Source organism: Taudactylus pleione, unplaced genomic scaffold (assembly GCF_031769625.1).
Source record: "Taudactylus pleione unplaced genomic scaffold, aTauple2 ptg000129l, whole genome shotgun sequence".
Taxonomy (NCBI): Eukaryota; Metazoa; Chordata; class Amphibia; order Anura; family Myobatrachidae; genus Taudactylus; species Taudactylus pleione.
This window is the reverse complement of record NW_028284531.1, coordinates 17,549,453-17,575,190: the sequence shown is the minus strand read 5'-3', so window position 1 is coordinate 17,575,190 and position 25,738 is coordinate 17,549,453. Positions and strand designations below refer to the sequence as shown.

The following is a 25,738-nucleotide window of genomic DNA, read 5'->3' as shown; positions in this document are numbered from 1 at the left end:
GATAGATAGATAGATAGATAGATAGATAGATAGATAGATAGATAGATAGAAACCAGATAGATATAAGCCAGATAGATAGATAGATAGAAACCAGATAGATATAAGCCAGATAGATAGATAGAAGCCAGATAGATAGACAGACAGATAAATTGATAGAAGCCAGATAGACAGACAGATAGATAGAAGCCAGATAGACAGACAGATAAATTGATAGAAGCCAGATAGACAGACAGACAGATAGATAGATAGATAGCTAGCTAGATAGATAATAGATAGAAGCATCCCTTTCTCAAAATCAAGGCTATTAGTTATCCAGGCGCAGATTTAGATTTCTTCTCCTTAAGCCAGCTTTCTTACCCCATTTACATTGCCACATAGCACCATGACCCCAAACTCAGCACCATCCCATCTGCATAAAATACATTCGCCATTAAAAATGTTCATGGAATTTAATATTTACCAGCAAGCGTTTGTGCCCCAATACTGCACTCCCCCATCCCAAGCTGACGTGCGGACACATATAAAACAGGTAAAAAAAGGATAAAGAAGTAAAGAAATTGAATTGTAGATCTCTGATGGTAAGTAAGCTTTCTGCAAATTCTGCATTCTTTACTATGTAGAACGTAGAATAAAAACACAGATAATGGAATTGTTTTTCTACAGATGAGTTTCTGGAAAGATGATCTATGCCGGTGCCAACATACTATATACCATGTGCCAGAGGTCTGCTCATCTAATGGAAATTACATTTCTACCATAATACAATAACAATACTATACATATTGAATCAAATTTCCAAGGACATGTATTAAATCACCTTCACATAATCCTGGTTGAGAAATTGCCACTGCTCAGCATATGACTTTTTCAGCTTCTGTTTTTCCAGAATGAGATCACTTAGCTTCCGCAGGGGCCCAGAATGTAAATTGTCTGAATGATTCCGTAAGATGTGACTCAGGTTCTCTGTCTGAGTGACCATTGTGGACCAGGTCTGTGAAAGTAAGACAGATTGGAAAAGATGACAAAATGGAGAAAGGTGACTAAATTCACTGTTCATTTATTTCCTGCAGTTGAGATTACTAGGTCTCATAACAGTTAACCGTTATTCTGAAGTCTTCACACAATAGAAAGCTTAATTAGTCAATCCCACCATGAATATTTACCAGAGTAGGGTGATAGTGACTATGTATAATAGCAGTTAATCCCACCATGAATATGTTTCAGAGTAGGGTGATAGTGACTGTATAATATTAATATTAAAATACATTTTACCTCTGATGAACTTACTTAAGGTGGCCATACATCTGCGATGGATCGTCGCGATGCAGGGATGCGATCAGAAACTTCCGATCGCCCACCATCGATGTTCTGCGATCCGTTGCTGGATCGCAGACATTTCCCATGTTTAATGTCGGCGATTTGACGATCACGATAATTTTTTGATCGCGATCAGCAAATCGGCAAAATCCAACATGTTGGATTTTTGCAATTCCACGATGCCGGGTTGCAGCATCGCGGGATCATGGCAATCCATCACAGATGGATGGGGCCCATTAGTCATCTTTGACCTAATCACTCTAGCCATGCACCAATACTTAACTTCAGCTGATAATAATTAGCTCAGTCATGTCCCAAAATGTTTCCACACGATGATCCTTTCCTCTGAAACTCACATCATTATAATTTAGCAGTCATACTCCATCATCAACTTCAAATTCCTTTTCATGCAACACTTAAGGCCCCCATACATCAGCGATGTATTTGGCCACTTCACCAATCCCAAGATGCCAGGGTCGGGGCATCGGTGAAATCCAACATATGATTGTGATCAGCAAATTGATGAATTTTTAAAGTGTAAAATTTATTGGAGCCAAAAGCTCACTGGGGCTTGCGGCAGACAAGACCCTACCACAAGGGTCTCGTCTCAAGCCCCGGTGGTTGCGATGGTCAAGACCATCGCGACCATCACCTGGCCGCTCGCTAAAGCTGTGGGTGGTCACCCACAGCTTAGCGAGTGGCCAGGAGGCCGTATTTTAAAAAAAAAACAGCGTCAGCCCTCATTCAGAGTGAGCGCTCGTTTTTTGTGAGCGGCTCTGAATAAGGGCCCTAATCTGGCTATGTGCATCATCTTATTCAGGGCTCGATTTTGGGCTGAGCATAAAGCTGCTCCTTTTGCACATGGGTAAAGCTGTATTTAGACACTTGCTATTCCAGATTCGTATTTTGAATTGTATATATCTTGAGATGTGTAACCTTAAATTTAGCATATAGATGTATTTAGAGCTACAGTATACCAATCATCATCATCTCCAAAATTTGAAGTCAGTTTATGTAAGTGCTACTTCAAGATCCATGTGACTCAAATTATGATGCATCTGAAAGGGGGCAGGCTTACCTTACTAGTGCATGCTCTTATCGCTGCACTTTGAGGGGCTGATTTAGAGTTGTGCGCAAAGTCGATGATTTCATTGGTTTGAGTACAACTCCAAAGTTTGAAGACCTGCGCATTCCCAGGATCCTTACTGTGCATGTGCAGATCTCCTTCTATGAGCTGGCTCACAGTGCCTGGCCGGACGCTGCAGCCTGAATGACAAGCTACGGCCATTTGGGGGCGGCATCAGGTAGCGTCCCAGAAAACAAGAGCGCATCGGCCCGCTTTCTGGGCGCACTGAAGCCTGTGGCTGTGTCCTTGTACGCAGCTTCACTGGCTTCAGATGCATGAATATAGCAACCAGCCTGGGTAACCTGATGACCAATGAAGGTTTCTCCGATGACCAATGAAGTGACCTGATGCTACATCCTCGGATGCAGCAGCAGATCACAAAAGCTGTCAGGTTATGCCTATTTACACAAGACTCTTCCTCTGACATTAGCATATTTTAGCTGCCAAGTACAAAGACACAGCAGCGATGCCAATAGTGCACAACTCTGAATCATGCCCTAAAATCCATAATCTGCCTTTCCGAGCACAAGGGCTGTAAGTGCAAAAAACATGTCATTCTAAATACGAACAGATACATGCTGGCGCAATTGTGTAGCAGTGTACATATTTATATACCCCCTCAATGTATGAATATGTGAAATGTCTGTGTTTGTGCAGTGTGGATGTGTGCAGCGTATTGTGTATTCACGTTGGGTCACTGTGATGTTTGTGTACTGTATGTTAAATTAGATATACAGTGTGTAACAATAGTATTTATTTACTTATTATTTATATAGAGCACACATTTTACTCAGCACTTTACATGTATCAATAATGGGTGCACAATGACATCACTGAACCTTAGAATGTTTACAATAGACTACGAAAGTGCTAATATAATGTGAATGAAAATCCCCCAAAAAAACTTTTCATTATTCTTTAGTGTTAAAATTATTGACTCATCAGGATAAGCTATATAGCAATGATCCTTTCATTCCAAATGACGGAAATATAAATAAATATATATATATATATATATATATTATAATATTTTATTTAGTAAAAAGATGTTCTGGGTCAGAGATGACTGTACATTTACTCACTCTGAATATACTGTGCCAAGAGCTTGTGAGTCAGGGATATTGGCATTGTTGTGATTGTATTCCCCCTACATAATATTTTTTAATAGTCATGAAAAGTTGGAATGGATAATGGTACAGGACATGGAGGCGATGAAAGGGGGAAATATGCATTACATCCAAGAGCATGTGATCTCACAATTGTCAGCTTAGTACATTATGTGCAATGTGTAATATTTACAGATAAAGGTCAAACAAGAGAACAGATACATTAAGACTAGTATGGGGGCATGAAGGGGTCACAGAAAGAGAAATTACAGGCACCTACGGTAACTATAAAACTGGCGAGCAATGCTAGAAAGGATTATTACAGTGAATGAGTAATACAGTAGATGCTTACAAATAACTTCCAACAGATGTAATAGAAAAAGTGCTCCAAAGGAATTTGAACATGCTTGTATAAAGCCAGGCCTGACCTGCAGTTAGTTAATAATTGGTCCTTATCTGTTGAGGTGGACACACACACACACACACACACACACACACACACTCACAAAGGTCAATGTTACACTTGGCCACACACACACGCACACACACACACATAGGTTGACACACTGGAAAAGATCCTTTGGCTAGCTCAGGCTGATCAGCTGTATAAGTTCCAGTTTAAATGGGGTCTGTAGGTGCTATTGGAAGATGACCACACAAATATGCCAGTAGAGACAGGACTGGATCACATGTTAGGGCGCCAATCTAGAGCCCCATCTGTTGCAGGATCCTGCGGTCAGTCTTATGTGCCCTTTGGTGATTACATTGAGAATGGTCCCTCAGCGGGTTTGGATTTGGAATAATAGGAGTGAGAGGAGAGCCGGGGCCCGAGTGCTTCCTGTCTATGGAATTACGGATGGAATTAAACTAGTGGGAAAATCTAATGTGTGGCCTTGCTTGCCCAATAAGAAATATTGATACCAGGCCAAAAGTACATTGAATTTTTACAGTTTGACAAAAGTGGGACTCCGTAGGTAGAGTGCACCCATACATTCCAAACTGGAGGACATCTCTTTAGCACAAGAAAGTCATGCATCAGTTCTCTTTTCCGCCCAGCACTTTTTGCTAGCTTTTTATTCAGCTGCTGCCTGCCAGTTAGCTTTAGGCAGCTTCCTCCCTTCATCACATGTGCCAGTGATGGTTCCTGCTTTCCTAATAGCTGACCCTGCATTCCTATTTCCTATGCCCTGTTACTTGTTGTGGGCTTAGTTTGTCTTTTGAACGCTGACTTCTCCTGCACCTTACCTTGACCTGTTCCTGGATTACATTACTGTCTGTCTGCCACTAGCCCTGACCAGCACTGACTAAATTATACTGTCTATCTGCTGCCAGCCATGCACGGTCATCGTCTAATCGCTACAGTCTGCCGTTAGACCTTACCCAGCATCACCTATAACTATAGTTTCTCTTCTGCCAGATATGACCCAGGATTGTATTATCTACATAATTGTCTGTTACCAGTCATGTTCCTCAACTGCATCTGGCATCTAACAATGGTGCCTTATTCTCTGGCCAGCATCACCTCTGTGTCCGGTAGCTACAGTAGTATGCAGTATTTGAACATCCTTTATAGTGTCATATCAATTTTAAATCCATGGTAACATCTTGTGGTGATACACCAGTATTACTTGGAGTTGAACATCTAGGGGCTTACAAGTACCAGTAAGTGTGTCTAGCTTTAATGGAAGGTGACGACCTCACAAACTGGTAATAAGGGTCTCGTCACCACTCTACAGGTATTGCCCTAACAGCTAAGTGGAGTTTTAGGAACTCTACTGTAACCCCAGCTAATTGAGCAGATTAGAAATAAGTAATATAACAACCATAATATTCCACAGATAAAGGTCTCTATTTACAACAATGAACTCGCATATTTAAAGTAGACTGACAAAGAATTGCAATTTCATACAGTTGTGGCATTAGGAAGATATATGGCCAAACCCAATTAATATTATTAGAAAAAAATATAAAATAAAGTCAGAATATGCTGTCACACCAGAAAGCTCTTCTTAAAGAAAATATCAGCCACTTATTGTTACATACGGTATTAATTCATTGTCATTTTCTACCTCAGGGAGTGCTAAGGCTGACAATACACTGTATATAACTTATTCAATAAATGAAAAAGAGAAGGGAAAGAAGACTGTTACATGTTTATGCGCTTTCAAATAATTATTACTATTAAATTAAAATATAACTGCAAGGTTTTAACTGTTCAAAAGGGCAACAAGCAAGACTGCCTTCAGGTATCTGAACTTAAGGAAGATGATTTTCCTTACCAACTGTTTAGTCAAATATGGTAAGTCCAAATCAGACGTTTCTATTGTAACACATGTCAAATTTCTTCAATAACTTTCAAATTGTTGCATTAAACAGTTTAACATTGGGATAATTTCTGATGTTCAGTGCAATGTGAAATCCGTGTCTTCGTATTTTGACAGTTGCACATCTGCGACTTTATGCAAATGCAGCTACAAGCACTTCTCTGGTGTACATCAGTGCGTCTGACTGTGCAAGGACTGAGACGCCCACTTCGAATGTACTGTTGTTGCATCTTTAGACAGCACCACGGTCTCACCCAGGGGCGTATCTATAATGGGTGCAGGGTGTGTGGGGAACACGGGCCCCTGGGTCCAGGGGGGCCCCGCACTGCACACCCTGCACCCATAATATTACTTACCTCTCTGGAGTCCCACATCGGCGCGGGGGTCCAGCACTGTAAAATGACTGGAAAATGGCTGCGGCGGCCATTTTCTCATCGTTTGCGCAAGCGCAGTACAGGGAAAATGGCCGCAACGGCTGCCATTTTCCCGGTGACCTGTGCATACATTATAGACTCTGGGCACACGCTAGTGCCCAGAGTCTATAACTCCGGCGCTGGCCGCACACAGCTCAGTGTGCTGCCGGCCGCCGGGCCGAGAGGAGGGGGCCCGTGTCGGAGACTGCACACGGGCCCCCTCCACTCTAGAAACACCCCTGGTCTCAACATCGAAACTTGTACCAGCCCCAGATTGTCCGGCAGAGTAAGACCTTCAATGTGAGCAATGAAGAGTCTGAGTTTGCAACCACTTCAGTGACATGCCTATGGCATTCCCATAACGCGCTCATAGGACGGACCATCTCCGCCCGTCTGTACAGCCACCTCCCTCAATCCTCCTAGTCACCACCAGGAACACCAAATACATTTTCAAGACTTCTCTAAGACTGTGTGTCTTAATCGCAACTGCTACTCTGTGCGCACGGACCCTGGACACATGCGCAGAAGAAAAAAAATTAGTCAACTGCGTCTGACATCGGCAGTGCGTCCGACTCAGAATCCGGCCCTAAGTCTGTATGTATTTTTGTGGTGTGGTATAAAAGGTCGACAATGTATAGGTTGACGCCAAATTGTCGTCAGGCAATAGGTCAACAGATACAAAATGTCGTCTGACAAAAGGTCGACAGTGCAAAAGGTCAACCTAACCCTCTCCCTGGTATCTTACCGTAACCCTCCCCAAGTGCCTAAACCTAACCATAGCCTAAACTTCAACCTCCCCCTAGCGCCAAAACCTAACCGTCTCCTCCAGCAGACTAACCCTAACCCTCCCACAAATGCCTAACCCTAACATTAAAAATGCTGGGAAATAAAATCATATGTCAACCTTTTTTGTAAGCACAAAAACAAATGACTTTGGCGCTAATCTAGCTTTTAAAAAATGTTATAGTTATTTTGTTGTATAACCAAATCTAAAGAAAAATCTATAATTACCATATCAGCTGCAAGTCCACAATTACAGGGTGTGTGTACACCTAGAGAAAGACAAACTATATACTAAGAATGGGACTGCGCTTATATATTAGAACCAAGTTGTGAAATGGCAGAAAAATTATATAGCAGTCAGGTTTCCCAATAATAATAATAATTTAATCACATATAAAAATAAATTACACATATATAACAATACATTTCAACATATATTATTAGGAATAACTATAATTCTTAGATCACGAATTGGATAAAACAATCTGTATAATTTTAACATTCAATACATTGAATAGAATAGTCCCATAAAAGCACCTATTGATGAAACAAATTAATTTTTATCTAATGTTCACTGATGATTAGGTAGTACTCCTCTTGCATGTGTATAAATAGAATATTCCGTGCAGAATGCTCTGTGAGGATCACATATGATTTAACAGTCTCAAATAGGAAGAAACTGTGAGGTAATGTTTATAAAGCTTAATTGATGTCACAGGCTTTGACCGTACTAGGTGTACCTGAACCGCGGGGTTGCTCTGGGAAATAGCCTGATTCGGGCAGCCCTGCTCCAGCAGTCTTGTTTGGCTCCCGTGTGTTCCAGCTCAGTTTGGTTACTTAGCATCCACCGGGGTCTAGTGTAAACACCACGATATCATCTTGTGCGCTTGCTGCGCTTCCTCCGTAAGGTTTGTATTCGGCATGACACTCCAGTGTCTTTAGCTCAGATCAAAGTGCTGTAAGTGGGGGTTCACTGACGCGTTTCACCCTAATATATAAGGGCTTTATCAAAGAGTAGTGATAGTTAGAACCTGCTGTTCTTATATACCAGCACCAAAAGAAACTGATTGGAGCAATCATCCAAAATCATTAGTTCTCTCAGGTGAGCAGCACCTGTTGTTCCTAATCATTGTGTGTATCCAGAACACATGGGACAATCCCACTGTGAACACGTTTTATCTATATTACTTCCAAATATTCCTACTATTTTTAAAAGTTATACACTCAATGGACATTTGTGTGTATAGATATTCAAATCCAACAAATATATATAAAAAAAACACATGTACATAAAAATCGGGAAACATCTGACTGCTAAAAAAGAACCCATATTATCTAAGTCAATTTATTATTATTATTTGACTTAGATAATATGGGTTCTTTTTTAGCAGTCAGATGTTTCCAGATTTTTATGCACTTTATTTTTATATATTTGTTGGATCTTGAATATCTATTTATACACATGCAAGTGGAATACTACCTAATCATCAGTGAACATTAGATAAAAATGTATTTGTTCCGTCAATAGGTGCTTTTATGGGACTATTCTATTCAATGTATTGAATGTTGAAATTATACAGATTGTTTTATCCAATTCGTGATCTAAGAATTATAGTTATTCCTAATAATATATGTTGAAATGTATTTTTATATATGTGTAATTTATTTTTATATGTGATTAAATTATTATTATTATTGGGAAACCTGACTGCTATATAATTTTTCTGCCATTTCACAACTTGGTTCTAATAAATAAGCGCAATCCCATTCTTAGTATATAGTTTGTCAACCTTTTTTGTGTCAACCATTGGTGTTTCGACCATTTCAACCTATTGTACCTATGGACCTGTCAACCTTTTGTCAGTCGACCTTAGTACCTCACATATGAAAACACTTAACAGGCGCTAATAAACTAGTGCTAAAATATAAAAATAAAATATAAAAAATATATGTCTAAAGCTGAAAAAACAAGAATGAGCCTGTGTAAACTCAATACAAAAGAACAGTAGTTTTGCGCTAATTGAAAGTTTAAATAAAATATATATATATTGGATATGGTAGAAAAGCATCAAAAAATCAAGACGCCAATTATATTAACGCATGTTTTATATAAAAAAAATGGCAATAGCTTAGTACCAATAAAAGAGCACTTCATATAGCTTAATTATCTCATAATGGTAGCAATCTACTTAGATGGATATCTAGTAAACTATATTGAGTGACCTAAAAAGTCAGCATCTGAACTATCGATGGTAAATTAGTAAAATACAATCTGTCCAAATAGGGATCTCACCACATCCAAACACAAAGCGAGTATAAGAGTCCGCTCCTTCACTCACAGGTCTCCAGATCTGCAGCGGTGCAGGCCGCCCTGGACTGCAATAACACTGTGTGTGAATGACAACTGCGTGTACAATTAGACCAGCAGCTTCACGGGCAGTAATTAAGTCAGCTTGTGACAGGCCCACGTAATGATTTGTAGGTGAGTAGACCCTGTACTTGGCAGACCACCGGTTACGTCCCTTGATGGATATCACAGAGGGGGATGACTTGCGGTAACTCCTCTAATAACAAATTCAATAGTAATAGGTGTCCTATTACTATTGGATTTGTTATCAGAAATTGTCAATATTTAAGCATGGGAGCCATTTAACAAGGGCGTATTGCAACAGATATTAGAGATATCTATGCCTCTATGCTTTCAATCACTAAAGCCTTCCCCATAGTTTTCTATGGAGACTATGACAATGCCCACATATTTTCAAATTTGTGTCAATACATCATAAACTACCAACAGTGTGGCATGCACTAAACTTACAGGAAAGCCCTGATTAGCTCCAGTTTTTGTGCATGTGTGAGACATCATGTATGTGTAACACCCCACTATGCTCAAGAGATCAGGGACATGTCACCTGATCAGTGTTAGGTGGTAATGAAAGAAACAGATGGAAGTGAGCAGCAGTTGGTTGGGGAGAGTCTGATGTAACGGTACCTGAAGGGAGAAGTTGAAGCAAATCTGGGACTCCAACCTGAGGTGACAGAGGAAGTAAGTGGGTTCTTACCTGCAGTGCAGGAGAGTCGCTGCCACTGGGGAAGAGAGTCGCCAGTCAGCCTGAAAAAGATGCCCCTGCTGTGCAATCCGTTGCAGTCATAGGTGCCAGGATGACGCTTCCAGAGGTGATTCCCTTCAGAGACTCTAAAGGGGGTGACACGGTATGAAGTGTACCCACCAATGCAACAGACGATCCGAAGGCCTACACACGGGGCGACCCCACAGGAGCAATATTACAGTTTTATCGTCCCAATGCGTCTGATTGTGTGCAATATAATTCCATGTGTAGGGTACTTTACTGCAGCCGAGGTTCTGTGTGAGGGAGCCTGCTGCAAAGAGGATCTGATGTGGGAGATGCTGTTGTGTCTGACCCTCCCCACACTTGTCCACTAGACCAGCTGGGAGATTAGAGGCTCTCTGAGATAGAGCACCTGGCTAATCCTGAACAGTACTGAGTACAAACCATCAATCCGCACTACAGACCTATGCTCAGATACAGTATACACAGACACAACTGAAATACTTGTACCCTAGTCAGAGCCTTGGATAAAATAAAGATTCCTATGTTTGCCAGCACCTTAAAAGAGGAAGAGAAAGAACGGAGAGTAGCTACGATGTATAGATTACATAAAGACTCTCAGATGATGCTGTTAAGGTGCATATCCACTAGCTCCACTAGCAGATAGTGGAACGACAATACGATTACAACATTGTTCATACAATCGTTCCTCATCCCCTGTAGTGCCTACAATGAACGATATGTTGTTCCGTGTAGACACCCTCCCTCATCCCTGAACATGGTCAATCTGTCGTTATCGGCAGATTGACCAGCATGTTAAGGCGATGATTGATGTCGAAAACGACCAGCGGGAGAGCGCATCGCTGGTCGTTTGACATTTTCATGCCCGATACATGCACAGTTAATGAGTGATTGAACGATAAGGATATCGTTATCGTTCAATAGCTCATTTTAATCAGCAAGTGGATACGCTGCATTAGCCTGAAATCAGATGAACTAAGGGAAGTACAGATAGAAAATCCCTATGTCAGGAGAAGCCAAGTGAAAGCCTATCATTCCCGTGTTCATTAACCACTAGCATAAACAGACTTTCACCCTTGGTCAGGAAGGATCGAGAAAGAACTTTGATAAAATATCTCTGTTTATTAGGGGCAGTCCCCTCAGATAGTAACTATTCCGCATATAGTTAAGAAATAAAATTAATCCAACAGCACCATTTATAAATAGCAAGTCTGCTTCTGTTAGAAAACAGGGGGGTTTATGTATCAAGCAATGCAAAGCGTGGAGAAGCGAACCAGTCGAGAAGTTGCCTATAGCAACCAATCAGCTTTGAAGTAGCATTTATCAAGTACAGTCTTTAAAATTATAGGGAGGAGCTGATTGGTTGCTATGGGCAACTTCTCCAACATTTTCACTGCTTGATACATAAACCCCAAGGACTAAAATTGGAGGAGCTGTAAACCTAAGTATATACATATTTGGATGGCGGTTATCCCTCACGTAGTATCAGTTGCAAAACTTTAAAAAGAAACATCACTATACAGTTATAGCCAACGCTTGAGAATTATTGGGATTAAACCCGTGTAAATGAACAACCTACTTACTGTATGTGCACCAACGCAAGAATCTTAGGCCATAAAGTGTGAACTCCCTTAAGGAAGTTATGGAAATTATTTACTTATATTCTGCATTAGGGTTGTTATGTTAGTATAATGTAATAAAAATAAATATATATTGTTAGGAATAGGAAAGAGAACAAACTAAGGACCTGATTCAGCTTGGATCGCAGTTGCTAATATGCACGCAGTTGGCCGATTGTTGCGTTCTGCGCATGCGTATGCATCACAGTGCGGGTGTACAAACTAGCTATTGCGATCAGGACTGCAAATGCAGAGGCCACGCAGACCCATTACAGAGTGACTGACAGGAAGCACCGTTTGTGGGCGGTGATGGGGGGTGGTCGGGGCAGCGTGTTGGCAAGCTGTTGCAGGGGCATGCATAAATTAGCCACTGCGATGCCATATGCAGTGTGAGGTCTCATAGCGTGCGTGGTTGTCAGCAATTTCTGAGTAAGGTCAGGGCTTGTGCAAGTGTGTGCGAGGCTGCGATGGTACTCGATTGGACCGATGGTTTCGCTATTCTGCTAAACATTACAGATGTGTGTAAGGTAAAGTGGGTGTCCTTATGTTGTGCTGAGTTTGCATTGCAGTCGCAATAGATTAGCTTGCTATCACAGTAGAACTGCGTGCATATACAATATTGCCATCCATAATGAATTAGGCCCTAAGCCCCCTAGTGTAGAGATATTTCATAGAATTTGTAATATTTTGCAAAAGTTAATAATTGTTGCAAAAAGAATCTACAATCGTAATTAAAGTGTGTTTGTAACACAGTTGTGAAATGCTAACCCATTTTTCCCCAACAGCACCAGCTCCGGAGTTTTGGTTACATAAATATCCATTTCCGTGTGTATGGTGTATAAAATACAAAATGTTATGCTAAAAAATCCATTTCTACATCATTTGTCATGTGTGAAGTTATTGATGTGTAGTTAATGACTTTGAGCCTGATTCACTACGGATCGCTATTGCGATCGCAGCTGTGTTTACACACACAGATCCACTGCGAAAATATGCTAATGACTACTATCGCAATGCGGTCACACAGCCAGCATAGAGATGCCCACTACCGCTATCTCACATCCATAATACCTTGCAGTCCTGCGTATACATTGGGAACATCGAGTAACATCGCCCCTCACGCACAATTACAACATGTCAGACCTTACTCAGAAATTGCTAACCCCATCGCACGCAGCAAGGGGGCAATTCAGACCCGGTCGCAATTGGGCGTTCGCTCATTAGCCGCCAATGTTTAAGTACTGCGCATGCGTAAAGTACTCATTGCGCATGCGCAAACCTATCACAGCGATCGGGAAGCGATCGCTCGTAGCACACCAAAGGCCCACAAGCTTGAGTGACATTAGATGCCGTTAAGGGGTGTTGACGGGGGAGTGGTTGTGTGAACGCAGGCGTGTCAGAGCGTCTGAACGCCGTTTCATGGGCGTTCATAATTAACACGCATCATCAGCATTCACATCACAGGGCTTAAAGTCAGCAGCACTCGCAGTGCTTACGGTACGAAAGGGTCCGATGGTACTGATGTTCCCCTTATGTAGCGGCATCTCACCGTTCACTCGTAGAGGAAAGTGGGTGGACTTTAGTAGCGGATGGGCGTCAGCATGTTTGTACAGCGAGTGCCTCTGCGATTGCATATTTGCATGCACATGCTACATCATGCACCGAGCGATCACTTGTTAGTGAGTGGGTCTGAATCGCCCCCCTAAGTACTCAAGCTGTGTATGCCATCGCAGTGGCTAATTTATGCATGTCCATGCAATGGCGTTCAAGCGGACAAGCACGCCTGCGTTTCTCCAACCACTTCCTCGTCACCACCCCCAAACGCTCACAGACTGTCACTCACACTGCAATGGATTCCTATCTCCATAGGTGATTGCAGTGCGATCGCAATGCTAACTCACGCACGCGCACTGCGGCGCATTTGCATGCGCAGCATGCACCATCGGCCGATCTGCGTATGCTATTGCAGTTGCAATCCATAATGAAACAGGCCCTATGTTCCCTTGAGAGTTAATCTCGTCTCAAAGAAATTTGCTATTAAAAAAAAATTCTAGGAAGATAAAGTGAATTGCAATAGCAGGATGGAACTCCAACATACCCAGTAGAGTATGTGAGCGATTCATATTGCTCTGTGCACTGGGTGGTACATATGGATGTGTGTTTGCATGTGTACGCGTGATCAGCAGCTTCTGTATCAGTTTCTGTGCTTTTGTAGAGAACCCTGTAAAATGTATGTGAAATGTATTCTTGCATATCTGATTGCAGACTGCTCATCTTCCTCTGAAGAAATGCATCAGAACTTTTACAGAAGCAGATAAGAAAATCCTTATTCTTTTACATATGTTGAAAGAAAATGTGGACACTGAGCTTTAACCACTTGCCTGGCACGTAGCCAGCTGGGCTTTGGCTGACATGGTCGCATACCATCCCAACGTTCCATCCCGCTACGTCCCAAGGTCTGTTATTCCACATGTGCAGATTTCCTGCTCTAGCCCCTCAGGGGTGATGTAGTCTGTGTCTGCCGACATCACTCCTGAAATTGAGCCGCAGGGTGCCAAGTGTACTGTGTGGCGGACGTGCTATATACCAATGGTACCGAGAGGTCTGAGCACTAGTATGCTGATTTCTGTGTGTACAAAGATCAGCTGTATCAGGGGTGAATGATGATCAGTCCCCACTGCCATGCGCTCCACTATGCAATAAGGTGAGGAGGCGGGGCTATGCCACAGGGGGAGGGGGTAATGGGGTCGCAATTTTTTGGCACTGGGGGGGGGGGTTATGCCCAAAAAAAGTTTTTTGGGCAGGGGGTGAATATATTAGAAATATACAACTATATATAAACTGTAAAGTGACACATGGGGGGGGGGGGGGGCTCTGTCACTGGGATCTATTACCATTAGCGAGCTGGGGGGTGTTACTGCTGGGAATCTATTGACACTGTCAGGAAGGGGAGGGGGGACAATTTCCACTGGGGTGGGAAGTGATTTTACAATGGGGGCCTATGGATACAGGAGGTACAAAAAACCCTTAAGTATATTTATTTTCTAGACATGCAGAAGCCAGTGGCTGCGTCCTTGGAGGGTTACTCAGATATCCGAAGGTCACGCAGTTGAGCCGATGGCTGCGTCTGCACACACAGCATTGGATCAGAGACGCCGGCAGCGGGCGTCTTTTTATTTAAGACGCCTCCTGCAGCTTTTGCATATTTTAGCTGTGCTATTGCTTCCATCTCTGAATCAGGCCCAAAATGACAAATACAACTCTTTGTCAGCCTGCCTGCATAACATTTTACAACATGTTTTCTTACTTTCACAGCCAGCCAGCCAGCATTACTGAATGCCTTACTAATTTCTCACTAGGGGCAGATGTATGAAGCTCTGGAAGTGATAAAGTGGAGAGTGATAAACGAGCAACCAATCAACTCCCAACTGTCATTTTTCAAACACAGCCTGTAACATGACAGTTAGGAGCTGATTGGCTGGTCCTTTATCACTCTCCAGTTTATCACTTTCTAGAGCTTAATAACTATTAACCCCTTACCTGGCAGCGTTTCATGGGATGCGATGGCAGGCACGTGGACTTTCCCTGCTGTGGTCACATCCCAAGCCACTGCAGGCTCTGCTGCTCTCCAACGCCCTGTAAAAGGTGACCACCGACATCACATGTTTGTTACGTTTATATTTGGATCTATGGCCATTGGGGTGGAAGGAAACAGTGTAAGGTTACATGGGCATCTAAGATTTACAGTACATACCACAGGGTGGTGCTAGTGACACCCTAATTAGTTTTTTTGTACTAAAATAGTTTAAATATGTTTTTAAGCACATGGCTTCAACCTAAATAAGTCATAAAAAAACAACCTCTAAAGCATTTTTGAAAGAAAAGTTAATTGGTTAAGGAATACTGGGGGGGATTAATCAACCTTTGCACTGTTTATTACTTTATTCTAGAGTTCTGTTCTAGCCTAAAAAGCACCTAAGAAGTAGAATCGTGTTGTATCCTGATTTCTACTTCAATTAGCATTTGCCCAGCTTTCAATTTATCCTAATCCACCTCAGATTAAACATATACATAATGGGGGAGATGTACTAAGCCTTGGAGAGTGATAAACTGGATAGAGATAAAGTACCAACCAATCAGCTCCTAATTGTCACTTTACAGGCTGTGTTTGAAAATGGCAGTTAGGAGCTGATTGGTTGGTACTTTTTCTCTCTCCACTTTATCACTCTCCAAGGCTTAATATATCTACCCCTAATGGTATTGTGATTTGTCTCATTATGATTTTTGTATGTGCTCCTCTATGAGCTTGTTATTAAATATGAACCATATCAATTTACTGTCAAAACTGTTTTTGTATATTTTATTTTATACATTAACTCGCTGGGATACCCGGCGTTGCTGGAGGACTGAAAACTGGACCCTGAAGTACACCTGCAGCCTTTATTTGTTTACATTGTCCTCGCTTATAACCCCATTCCATTGATCCTGAAAAGGACCCCACTGTTTGCTAACATGCATGCAAACAGTGGTGCAACTACCGTTGGTGCAAGGGGTGGGCCTGCTATGGTGCCCGAGCTGCCTCTGTGACCTGCTGCTCCCCCTGTACCCAGTCACACACACTAGACGGGCCGGTCCAGTGAGGGCCACTAGGGGGGCCCGGGTGGCAGCGGTTTTGATCTGGTGCCTGCTGACACACTGGCAGGCAGACATGAAGAGACAGTGCCGCCGGTCATGAGACAATCAGAGCTGTAAATAAATTAATAGATCACATTTTTTTTTTTTTTATTTACTATACTGTTCTATGGATTTCTAGAAAGTGGTTTTAAATTTGGTTAATTTACAATTGTATCTGGGAGTCATATGCAGGGTTACACCATAGAGCTACTACTAAATTCCCCTCTTACTTCATAAACACAGTTCACAAAATGTCCATGGGATGCTGAACTGAAAAAAGATGTAACAGGAAACAGGCTGCAGGCTAGTTAGGACAACATCAAAAGTGCCGCATGACCACAAATACTGCAGATTCTTTCCAGCAATTAGAAAAACCTATGTTTAACCTCACAGCAGCTGGTGTTTGCCAGGGTTATATGCAGAAATGAAGCTATTACACCTTCCACGTTCCGTCACCTTCCCCTCCTGGCATCAATAGTCAAGCCTTTCACTGGGGCATCTTTTAGGTGTTTGATACAATCTCGTAAGGGAATACAGTTATGTATGCAGCTATACCCATGTTACAAAGCAATTACCTGACTCAGCTGGCTAGTGTATTCTGCCAGGCCAGGCACTGGAGACTGATCCAATTTCTCAGTTAGGGTGAACATCTGGTGCAGTTGTGATGCATACTCCTTGTCACTCTTCGCTCGCTGAATTATCCACTTTTTCATAGATTCCATGAGTTTCAGCTCGGACTCTTGCAGGCGCAGCAGTGCATCGTGCCCATCTGGACAACTGAATTCAGTTGCAAAGCCCATAATTATTATAGAACGTGCTGATTACGTCTTTATGTGTTGTAATGTACTGTGACTTCCTGTAAAAGAAAAGGATACACGGTCTCAGGAATACACCAGGCTCGAGGTTCATGAAGTTGACTGGAGACACTAATTGATAGTTAGACATGCACTTGTATGCATCCTATAATATTGTGTGCTATTAATAAATAACCACATGCATATACCATATATCAAGCGCTATCAGGCAAGAGATGGAATGCAGTGTAACGTGCTCAGGTAGATGTCTTTCATCTTACCTACACAAACGTTGAAAGTATGGATGGAATCTTTGCCTCCCAATTTAACTCTAGGAAAGCCAAAGAAAACATTTTGCATTTTGAATCAGCATGGTGCAAATAAGCCGACACGGCGGAGAACAGAATGTAGGTCAATGTTTTTGTGTTTTTAGAGCAAGACACTGGTTTGTGCTGACATAGATTGTCTACCTACATACACAGACTGATTTTATATTACTAAGCACTCCTCAGACATACAGACATTGGGCCTGATTCAGACCCACTCGCGAGCGGCTGTCCGCTCGCAAGTGGGTCGATGTTCTGGACTGAGCATGCGCACGACGGAGGGAGCAGGCGTGTCAGTGCGTTTAAACGCCGTTGCATGGGCGTGCATAAATTAGCCACTGCGATACCAGATGCCTACTGAGGTCTCAAAGCGTGCGCAGAAGTTAGCAATTTCTGAGTGAGGTCTGGGCTTCTTTAACTGTGTGTCTGGGTCCGATGTTATTCGATGTTACTGATTGTTTGACTATGTTGCCCTAGTATATGTGCGTAAGGGGAAGTGGGCGTCCTTATGTCAGGCAGTGTATGCAATGTGAATGCACACATTTAAATAGCATCGCTGATATTAGCAACTACCATGCATGCGTATAAGCAGAATAGCGATCCATGCGGAATCAGGCCCTGAGTCTGCACATGGGCCCCCTCCTCTCTTAAAACGCCCCTGATCACTGTGCCTTATAACAAATGCAGGGAAGTTATACTAATGATCCCAATGAATGTATATATCACTGTTTTTTTTAATATATAACAGCTTCATAATGGGGGTAAGGTGCAATCAGGGAGATTGGTAGACTCTTCAGGGAGTCAGGGAGATTGCTACAATTACAGGAAGTCTCCCTGACAATCAGGGAGAGTTGGCAAGTATGGTACAAGATACGATTTTGTGATTGTACTATAGAGACAGTTTCACTGAGCTAGTGGTAGATGCAGAGTGGGTATGGGGGTGGGAGGAGCATTTAGCATAGCCCCACCCCCACATGCAATTAATTGATGGATCACCAGTGCCATCCACCAATCAGTGTGCTAATGCACCACTCTTATATAAAAAGGGGAGTAGAATGGGACGGAGCAGGTGGAGTGTGTGCTCCAGTCACCAGAGGGTCATATAGGTGGTGATTTATTTATTTTTTAAGTCATCAATAGACAATACTTACCGACTTTTAATTTCGCCTCCATTTTTTTCCCATTAGAAGTATAGAAAGCCCAGAATTACTAAGTGGCGGGGTTAGAACCTGCTACATACCTGATGTGGTTGTGACAGGTGAAATTGCTCAAAAAACATGTTGTCTGAGTTATGTGGTCAGTCAGAACGAGATGAGAGATAAAGGCAGCTTGCAGTGAGAAAGAGTAAAATTGTGGCCCTAAAGAGCCCAGGGAAGAGCTGCAGTCTTAAAGAATGTCTGTGTGTGTGTGGTGTGTGGGGGGGGGGGGGGGGGGATATGTAACATAGCAGCCAATCAGCTTCTAGCTGTCACCTATCTAGTACATTTTATAAAATGATTGGCAGAATCTGGTTCTCCATTTGTCATCTTTATATGGTGTGATACATCTCCCTCTATGAGAGCTTGTAGGGTTAATGGTGAAAACCTGATTATTGGCCTGTTCCCATATTTGCCGCTTTGAAATTACACTTGCTTTAGTAAATGTAGGAATATTATAATAGAATTAACAAAAGGTATATTGTATTATTTAGTGGAGATTTATTCTCCCAAGGGTACATATAATATCAGGTACTACAGTATCTAGAATGTATATGAATTAATACTGGATACTACTAGGAGGTCGACACTTAATATGTCCTCAGTGTCACTGTGGGCACGGTGAGTACCTCCTATATGGAACCAAATTAATAAATTTATTACACAGTCTTATAGTGCATAGCCTATCTGAGTATCCTTCTTTTTGTTATATTGCACAACTGTGGGTCATTGGCAGTAGAATACCCTGGTGAAGAATACTTTATTCAGACACAAAAAATAGGGGAGGGACTGATATACATCAAGCGTTCCCTGAAAACTCCCCTCTTCAGGCAAGCTTATCAGATTCCAGAACCGCCCACATAACCTTCATAGCTTCCATATCTAATTACATCCCCTCTCACAGTCCACACACAATCTCACACATTGTCTTTCTCTCACATCCTCATGACATTTGGCCGACATTCTGGTGTGAATGGATCATGCAGCCAACCAAGATACTGTGCATTCTGGCTGGACCAAAATGCAATATGTAGCACCTATCCTTGTGTATCAATGCCTATTTCCCTATAGATTGTAAGCTTGCGAGCAGGGCCTTCCTACCTATATATCTGATGCTACTTGGACTGGGCACACCTCTTTAGTGCCACACCATCTCAGCACATGGGCCCCTACCATTGCATTCTGCCAGTGGCCCTTCAAGCCCAATCCAACATTGTCCCTGCTGTTGTTTTATTATTACTATTATCTTTAGTTCAACTTGTCCCCACCTGCTGGCGATGCCCCCTCACCAGGCACATTTCAGGACTGGGGTGGGGATGTACCATATCATGTGATTGCCCCAGGTGCCATGACTCCATTCTATGCATATTTTTTAAAGCACAGAGCGGTTGAATAGGAGCATAATAGAGCATAATAGTGTTCTGGCATTCTTCCTGTGCCATCCTGTGTTAATGGGTCCCTTTACCCTTTTCTGCTGCGGCTTTTATCTGTCTCACCATGAAATGTTCAGACCCCTGTACTATTAGGGGGTGTGACCACAACATGTGGGGGCATGGCCATGCCTTGTTGGGCATATCATGCCAACAAGGAGATGCCATGACACTATGGGGGTGTGTGTGGGGAGGATTAGTCATACAACCTTGGGGCATGACTACACTTCCGTGTCTGCCCATGGTTCTCATAAATATAGAGTGTTGGAGGTAATCACTGATAAAATGAATAAAGGAGAGTGCTGGAAAGCTAAGTGACTGAGACCGAGATTTCCCGCAATCCCCATATGTATCAAGCTCCAGACATAAACCCAGAAGTCCTTACATCGCAAGGGACAGTTCTTAACGGAAGAGCTGTCACGAGCATAATTATTCATGTATACGGCATTAGTAAACCCTGTTATGCATGTGATATGGGGCGGGATGTATCGCATAGAATATGAGATATATGATAAATCCCGCCCCGAGGCAGAAGTTAAGCATATGCTGAAAGGAAAAACATACCGGGAAAGAATGACTTGTCTGATGAATACTATAGTAGGTTATAGGATATTGTGAGTAGTGAGGTAATGGAAGGGGTTACTTTTATGTATGAGAATGACAAAATAAGTGAGTAAAGGAGAGAAGGAATGTGATGCTGAAAGGAAAGAAATGTGAGTTGTATAACTAGAGGCCAATTACTTATTTGAATGTGAAATATAAAATGTATGCGAGCATGATAGAGAATACAATGAGAAGAATACATTAATTAGTGGTAGCAAAGGAGAATTATAGATAATTTGATGCTGCTGACAGCTGACTTTTTTGAGAAAGATAAAAAGACAAAGGGGTTAATGAATTTGTACGGCAGAATTTCAAAATGGCAGATTTTTCTCCGGTTTGCCACCTGTTTTAAAACGTCAGTGTTATTAGAAGTGCATACTAGCAAATTTGGCTTTAGAGCACAGGGAAATAAAGGACATTCATCCGCACAAGTCTATTTCATCTTATGTTTTCTTATATTGCTGATATCATCTAAAACCCTAATGTCTTAGGGCCTGATTCAGAGCCGGTCGCTATTAGCGCTCACTCGTTCAGAAAAAGGGGGTGGCTATGCAAATGAACCATTCGCTCTTTGCGGTCTGTTGCTGCCTCTATGTCTGAACGAGCGAACAAAACATGCAGTCGTTTTTTTTATAAAAACGCCCCCTGGCTGCTCGCATCATACGTCATGTCCGCTATTTATTAGATTAATCGAGTACATCGACCAGCGTATGAACTGCTCGCTATTCTTGTGGTTGGTTTTTCCTACCACAAATTTACGAGCAGTTCTGACTATAAAATAACCCAGTGACGTGGTCAGTGACGCTGCTGTATTAATTATGCACACCCATAAAACGCCCGTTTTGACCTTTAAGCACGCCTGCGTTCTGATCTCCACTCCCCGTTTTCAAGCACCTTCCCCTGTTACCACCCACATACGCCTCATTCTGTCACTCATATTAGCAGGCATTCGCTATTTAGCGAAGAAACAATTTTCGGCCGCACTGACTGGTTCGCGCATGCGTATTACGATCCGTACGCGTGCGCAGTTGGGCAAACATCGTTCGGAACGAACGAGCGGCCGCTTACGAGCGGCTCTGAATCAGGCCCTTAATCCCATAGTCCAATGTTTGTAAATAGTAGGGCGTGCCATCAATGACAACAGATAGAACTTGCCAAAAATGTAAAAAGAATTGAATAGGGGTGACTTGTTATGGTGCACTCATTAAATTAAATTGGAACTTTTATTAATGACATTACACAATTAGCAAAGTTAGTGAAATATTAAAAAATATAGTGAATGTGAGAAAAAGTGTTTTAAAACTGAAGTACGATACTGTATGGTCCGTTACTAGTTCTATTCAAAACTGTGATAATGTATTTTATATATTTGTGTTTCACTCGATTATGTATCACTGAGTTCAATAAATATTGTTTCAACTCCCCTGATACTGGCCCGCGTTTATATTTTAAATATTTCCCTGTCACTAGTTGGTGTCTTACTTATTATATATACCTTTGATCTCTAGAGTTATTCATTTTTTCGAGATGCCACTCGGTTCTTTTTCATAACATGGATACATAATATTAAATGCAATCTTACTGTACAAAGTATCCCTATTTATGATTCTTAAATGGATATTGTATTTCCTATACAGTTCCGCCTAATGTGACATAGAGACACTCTCAGGCTGCAGTATGATGTGCTTCTAGTAAAGACCCTTATATGCATATATTTAGGATTCTGCTATTCTTCCAATAGAATATTGGTTACTGACAGAGCTGTAAAATCATTCCTAAGGGGATGTATTTTAATTTCATTAATAAAAGTTACATTTTAATTTTATGAGTGCACCATAACAAGACACCCCTATTCAATATTTTTTTTTTCATTTTTGGCATATTTGGCTTTAACATCATTGCCATTTAAAAATGACTGGGAAAAAATCAATGAAAAATTGCAAAAAAAAAAAAAAAACACCCCGCAGCTCAATACATTCACTACAAAACTGTTTTCGCATTCTATTTTGAGAAGGCATTTGACAATGTATTATGTTTATGTTTACATTACTAGTAAAAAAAAATGTTTTTATTGAATATATAATTAAAGCTATATAATATATAAATGTTTTTATGCAAATTGTCATGCACAATGCTGGGACTGGAAATTGAAGTAATGGATGATAATTAAATCATTGCAAATGATCAGAATAAAAATAATGATAGAGATACTGCTACATGGGAGTGGAGGAAGTATGAAAGTGTAGGAATATAGGGTTATTGTTGTAGCAGTGTATTATAAAAAAGAAATCAGTTATACTATTTGCTAAAATATTTTGTGGAGTGTTGATCACTAAATTGGGGATAGTGTTATGCATGATAACATGCCTGGATGTGTGTGGGGAGGGACACAATTCGTAATGTAGTCTTTGAGCAGGATCTGAAGCAGAGAGAATGTTGGGCTTCTAGAGTTGTATACAGTATAATACAGTATAATGTTGTGTTAATATTGAAGTTGGTGATTTTAGCCATATTGTTGTACATAGCACTTGCCTTTCCAAATGTGTGCTTGAAGAAAATAAACAGAGTTTAGTTTTTATGGGGGAGTAAAATGTAGTGTATGTAAAGGAAGGTTTTGGTGAATGAGGAAGTGGAAGGTGGAAGTGGAGGGTGAGTTGCGTTTTCTGGAAGTTGAGGTATACTTGCACATGAACAATATATACTGCACAAGTGTTGAGTCTGACTGAGTAATGCAACTTGTATGCTAAAAAGTATTATACAAGAACTGGCTATCCTGCACATGATATGAGTATTATACAATGTAAACAGATAGGTATACCAATAATAACTTCATAAATGTTATGGTAGTACTCCCCTTGGAAGCCTTGACCTCCGACATGAACTACTGCACATACGTGCCATTCCTCCTTAGCGTTCCAGGTGACTGGATGTGCCCTCTGAGACTCCTAGCCAAAAGAGCCACATACAGCCTTACAGAGTACCGCAAATACTGCAACACTGTTACTAAAAGGAATAGCGCCACTAACCACTGGGGCATACCCAATCCCGCTGCCTGGTGCACTACAACACCCAGCAATACCCTTATGCTCCAGGCCGTAGCAACATTGTTATTGTACCTGTTCATCCATGTGTCTCTATGCCATCTTGTTGTTCTACCTGGTTAAATAACCCTGAAACCTGGTTAAGCTGTACCACATGTGGACTAATCGCCACCAGCACCTCGGCTGTGCAACTCATTAACATTCTGTAAACCCAGGATCCAGTGTACTGTCTTTGGTTATGTACATATATTTACATCATACCATCTATGGACCACAGTGTCCGTCACTTGTCACCATGCCTGATGATAAATAATAAAATAAAGCTGATCATTATCTCGTCTATGGAAGTTGATTATTTATGCACACAGCAGCTAGTTGGAATTTGTGATGTCATTGTATCTTCTGTTAAATATTTTTTAACTTGATCAACATGGTTTAATAAAATACATTATATTTTTACACGGTCAGCTGCGGCAATGCATACAGTGTCAGATGCCGCTACCATTTATAGGGTCAGTCGGGCATGTTGGAAGATTTTATGCCCAACTGTCCGATCATCACTGATTTGTCGCGTCTATACACTATGCAATTATCCACCCAACCTGCTGATAACTGCATAATGTATGCCTGGCTGTAGGCACAACGATGTATCAAACCTTCTAAGAGGTCAATTGGAGAAGTTGCCCATAGCAACCACCTTCCAAATTCTCCTCTTCTCCTCTTTAGAATATTTGATACATTTCCCCCTGAAATAAAATAAAATGTTATCTCCACTTAATCATATGACAGAGGAAGACTGTGAGCTTTTCTTTTACTGGCTGAAAGTACCAAGCACACCTGATGGAGGACAGCTTCTTAAAGACAAGAGGAAGTGAATACTTGCTGCATATGGAGGTTAGAATAATTCTATTTTTATTTGGGTTATCCAAGCCTGATAGTTATCTTCTTGGTTATGAGTCCTGACAACAGTGCACATATAAAAGCATGAACACAACTGCTATGGGTAAAACTGAGGCACAGTGTAATTGGAGGGCAATCCTTCAGGCTCAATTCAACCTGAGAATCTGGCAGTTCTCAATGCTCCCAGCATGAGCAAAATGGAGACTTGCTATACATGTCATATCATCCCTTTAATTCAGGTCACATATGAATTAAGGCCTCCATACACCTACCAAAAGGTTGTGCGATCCTGCAATGTTCCGCGATCCGTCTGGAGGATCGGTGAAATTTTCAAATATAATCAATTTGCTAATCACGATCATATTTTGATGATGATCGGCCAATCAGTGAAATCGAAAATGTTGGATTTCCCCAATCCTGCAACGGAAATCTCAGGATCGCAGGAACACGACAATACGTCGCTAGTGTATGGGCCCCTTTACACAGATTCTGTGGCTGGCTAATTTTAAGTCTCCATTTCACCTGGTTTTAACCAGCTACAGAACCTGTGTAATTCACATGTGTCTCCCGAATTAAAGGGATGATATGGCAAGTCTATAAATATGGTTTGGTGTCCACTGCATGTAGAGTTATTTTATTGAACAACAAAAATAATTGCATGATGGAAAACTCATGAAATTAACAATGTGACACAAATTCAAAAATGTTTTTCTCAAATATACACTGATCTTGAGTGTGCCTACGGCGCTAGTTGCCATTATCCCCAATATATGGTTTCATTTTTATTTCAAGCATTGTAAATATTTCTCAGTTGTTGTGCTATAAGAAATAATGTATTATGAGTAAAGATATTAGACGTCTCCTCATAGTTTGTAACTGACAAAATCACATTCAGTTTAGTAAATTAGGCTTTTATATGGTCCTAAAAGTCATCAATGGCATTCAATTGCCTTCTAATTTACATCACAGGATAGATCATAAATAGTATATATTC

General features: G+C 41.4%; 1 protein-coding gene across 3 annotated transcripts in view; it reads right to left on the bottom strand.

Annotated features, from left to right (window-relative positions):
* FES (FES proto-oncogene, tyrosine kinase) overlaps window positions 1-25,738 on the bottom strand; it is a 119,179-nt gene that overhangs the window by 83,485 nt on the left and 9,956 nt on the right. For 2 of the 3 annotated variants that reach the window (XM_088472909.1, XM_088472908.1), the window contains 2 exons: window positions 17,030-17,310; window positions 818-991 (listed from right to left, as the gene is read on the bottom strand). In XM_088472909.1, the coding sequence (XP_088329035.1) occupies window positions 818-991; window positions 17,030-17,254 (399 nt within the window). In that variant the 5' untranslated portion in view covers window positions 17,255-17,310. Of the gene's footprint in view, window positions 1-817; window positions 992-17,029; window positions 17,311-17,529; window positions 17,564-25,738 lie in introns of those variants that run through there. The other variant, XM_088472910.1, reaches the window with a different exon arrangement.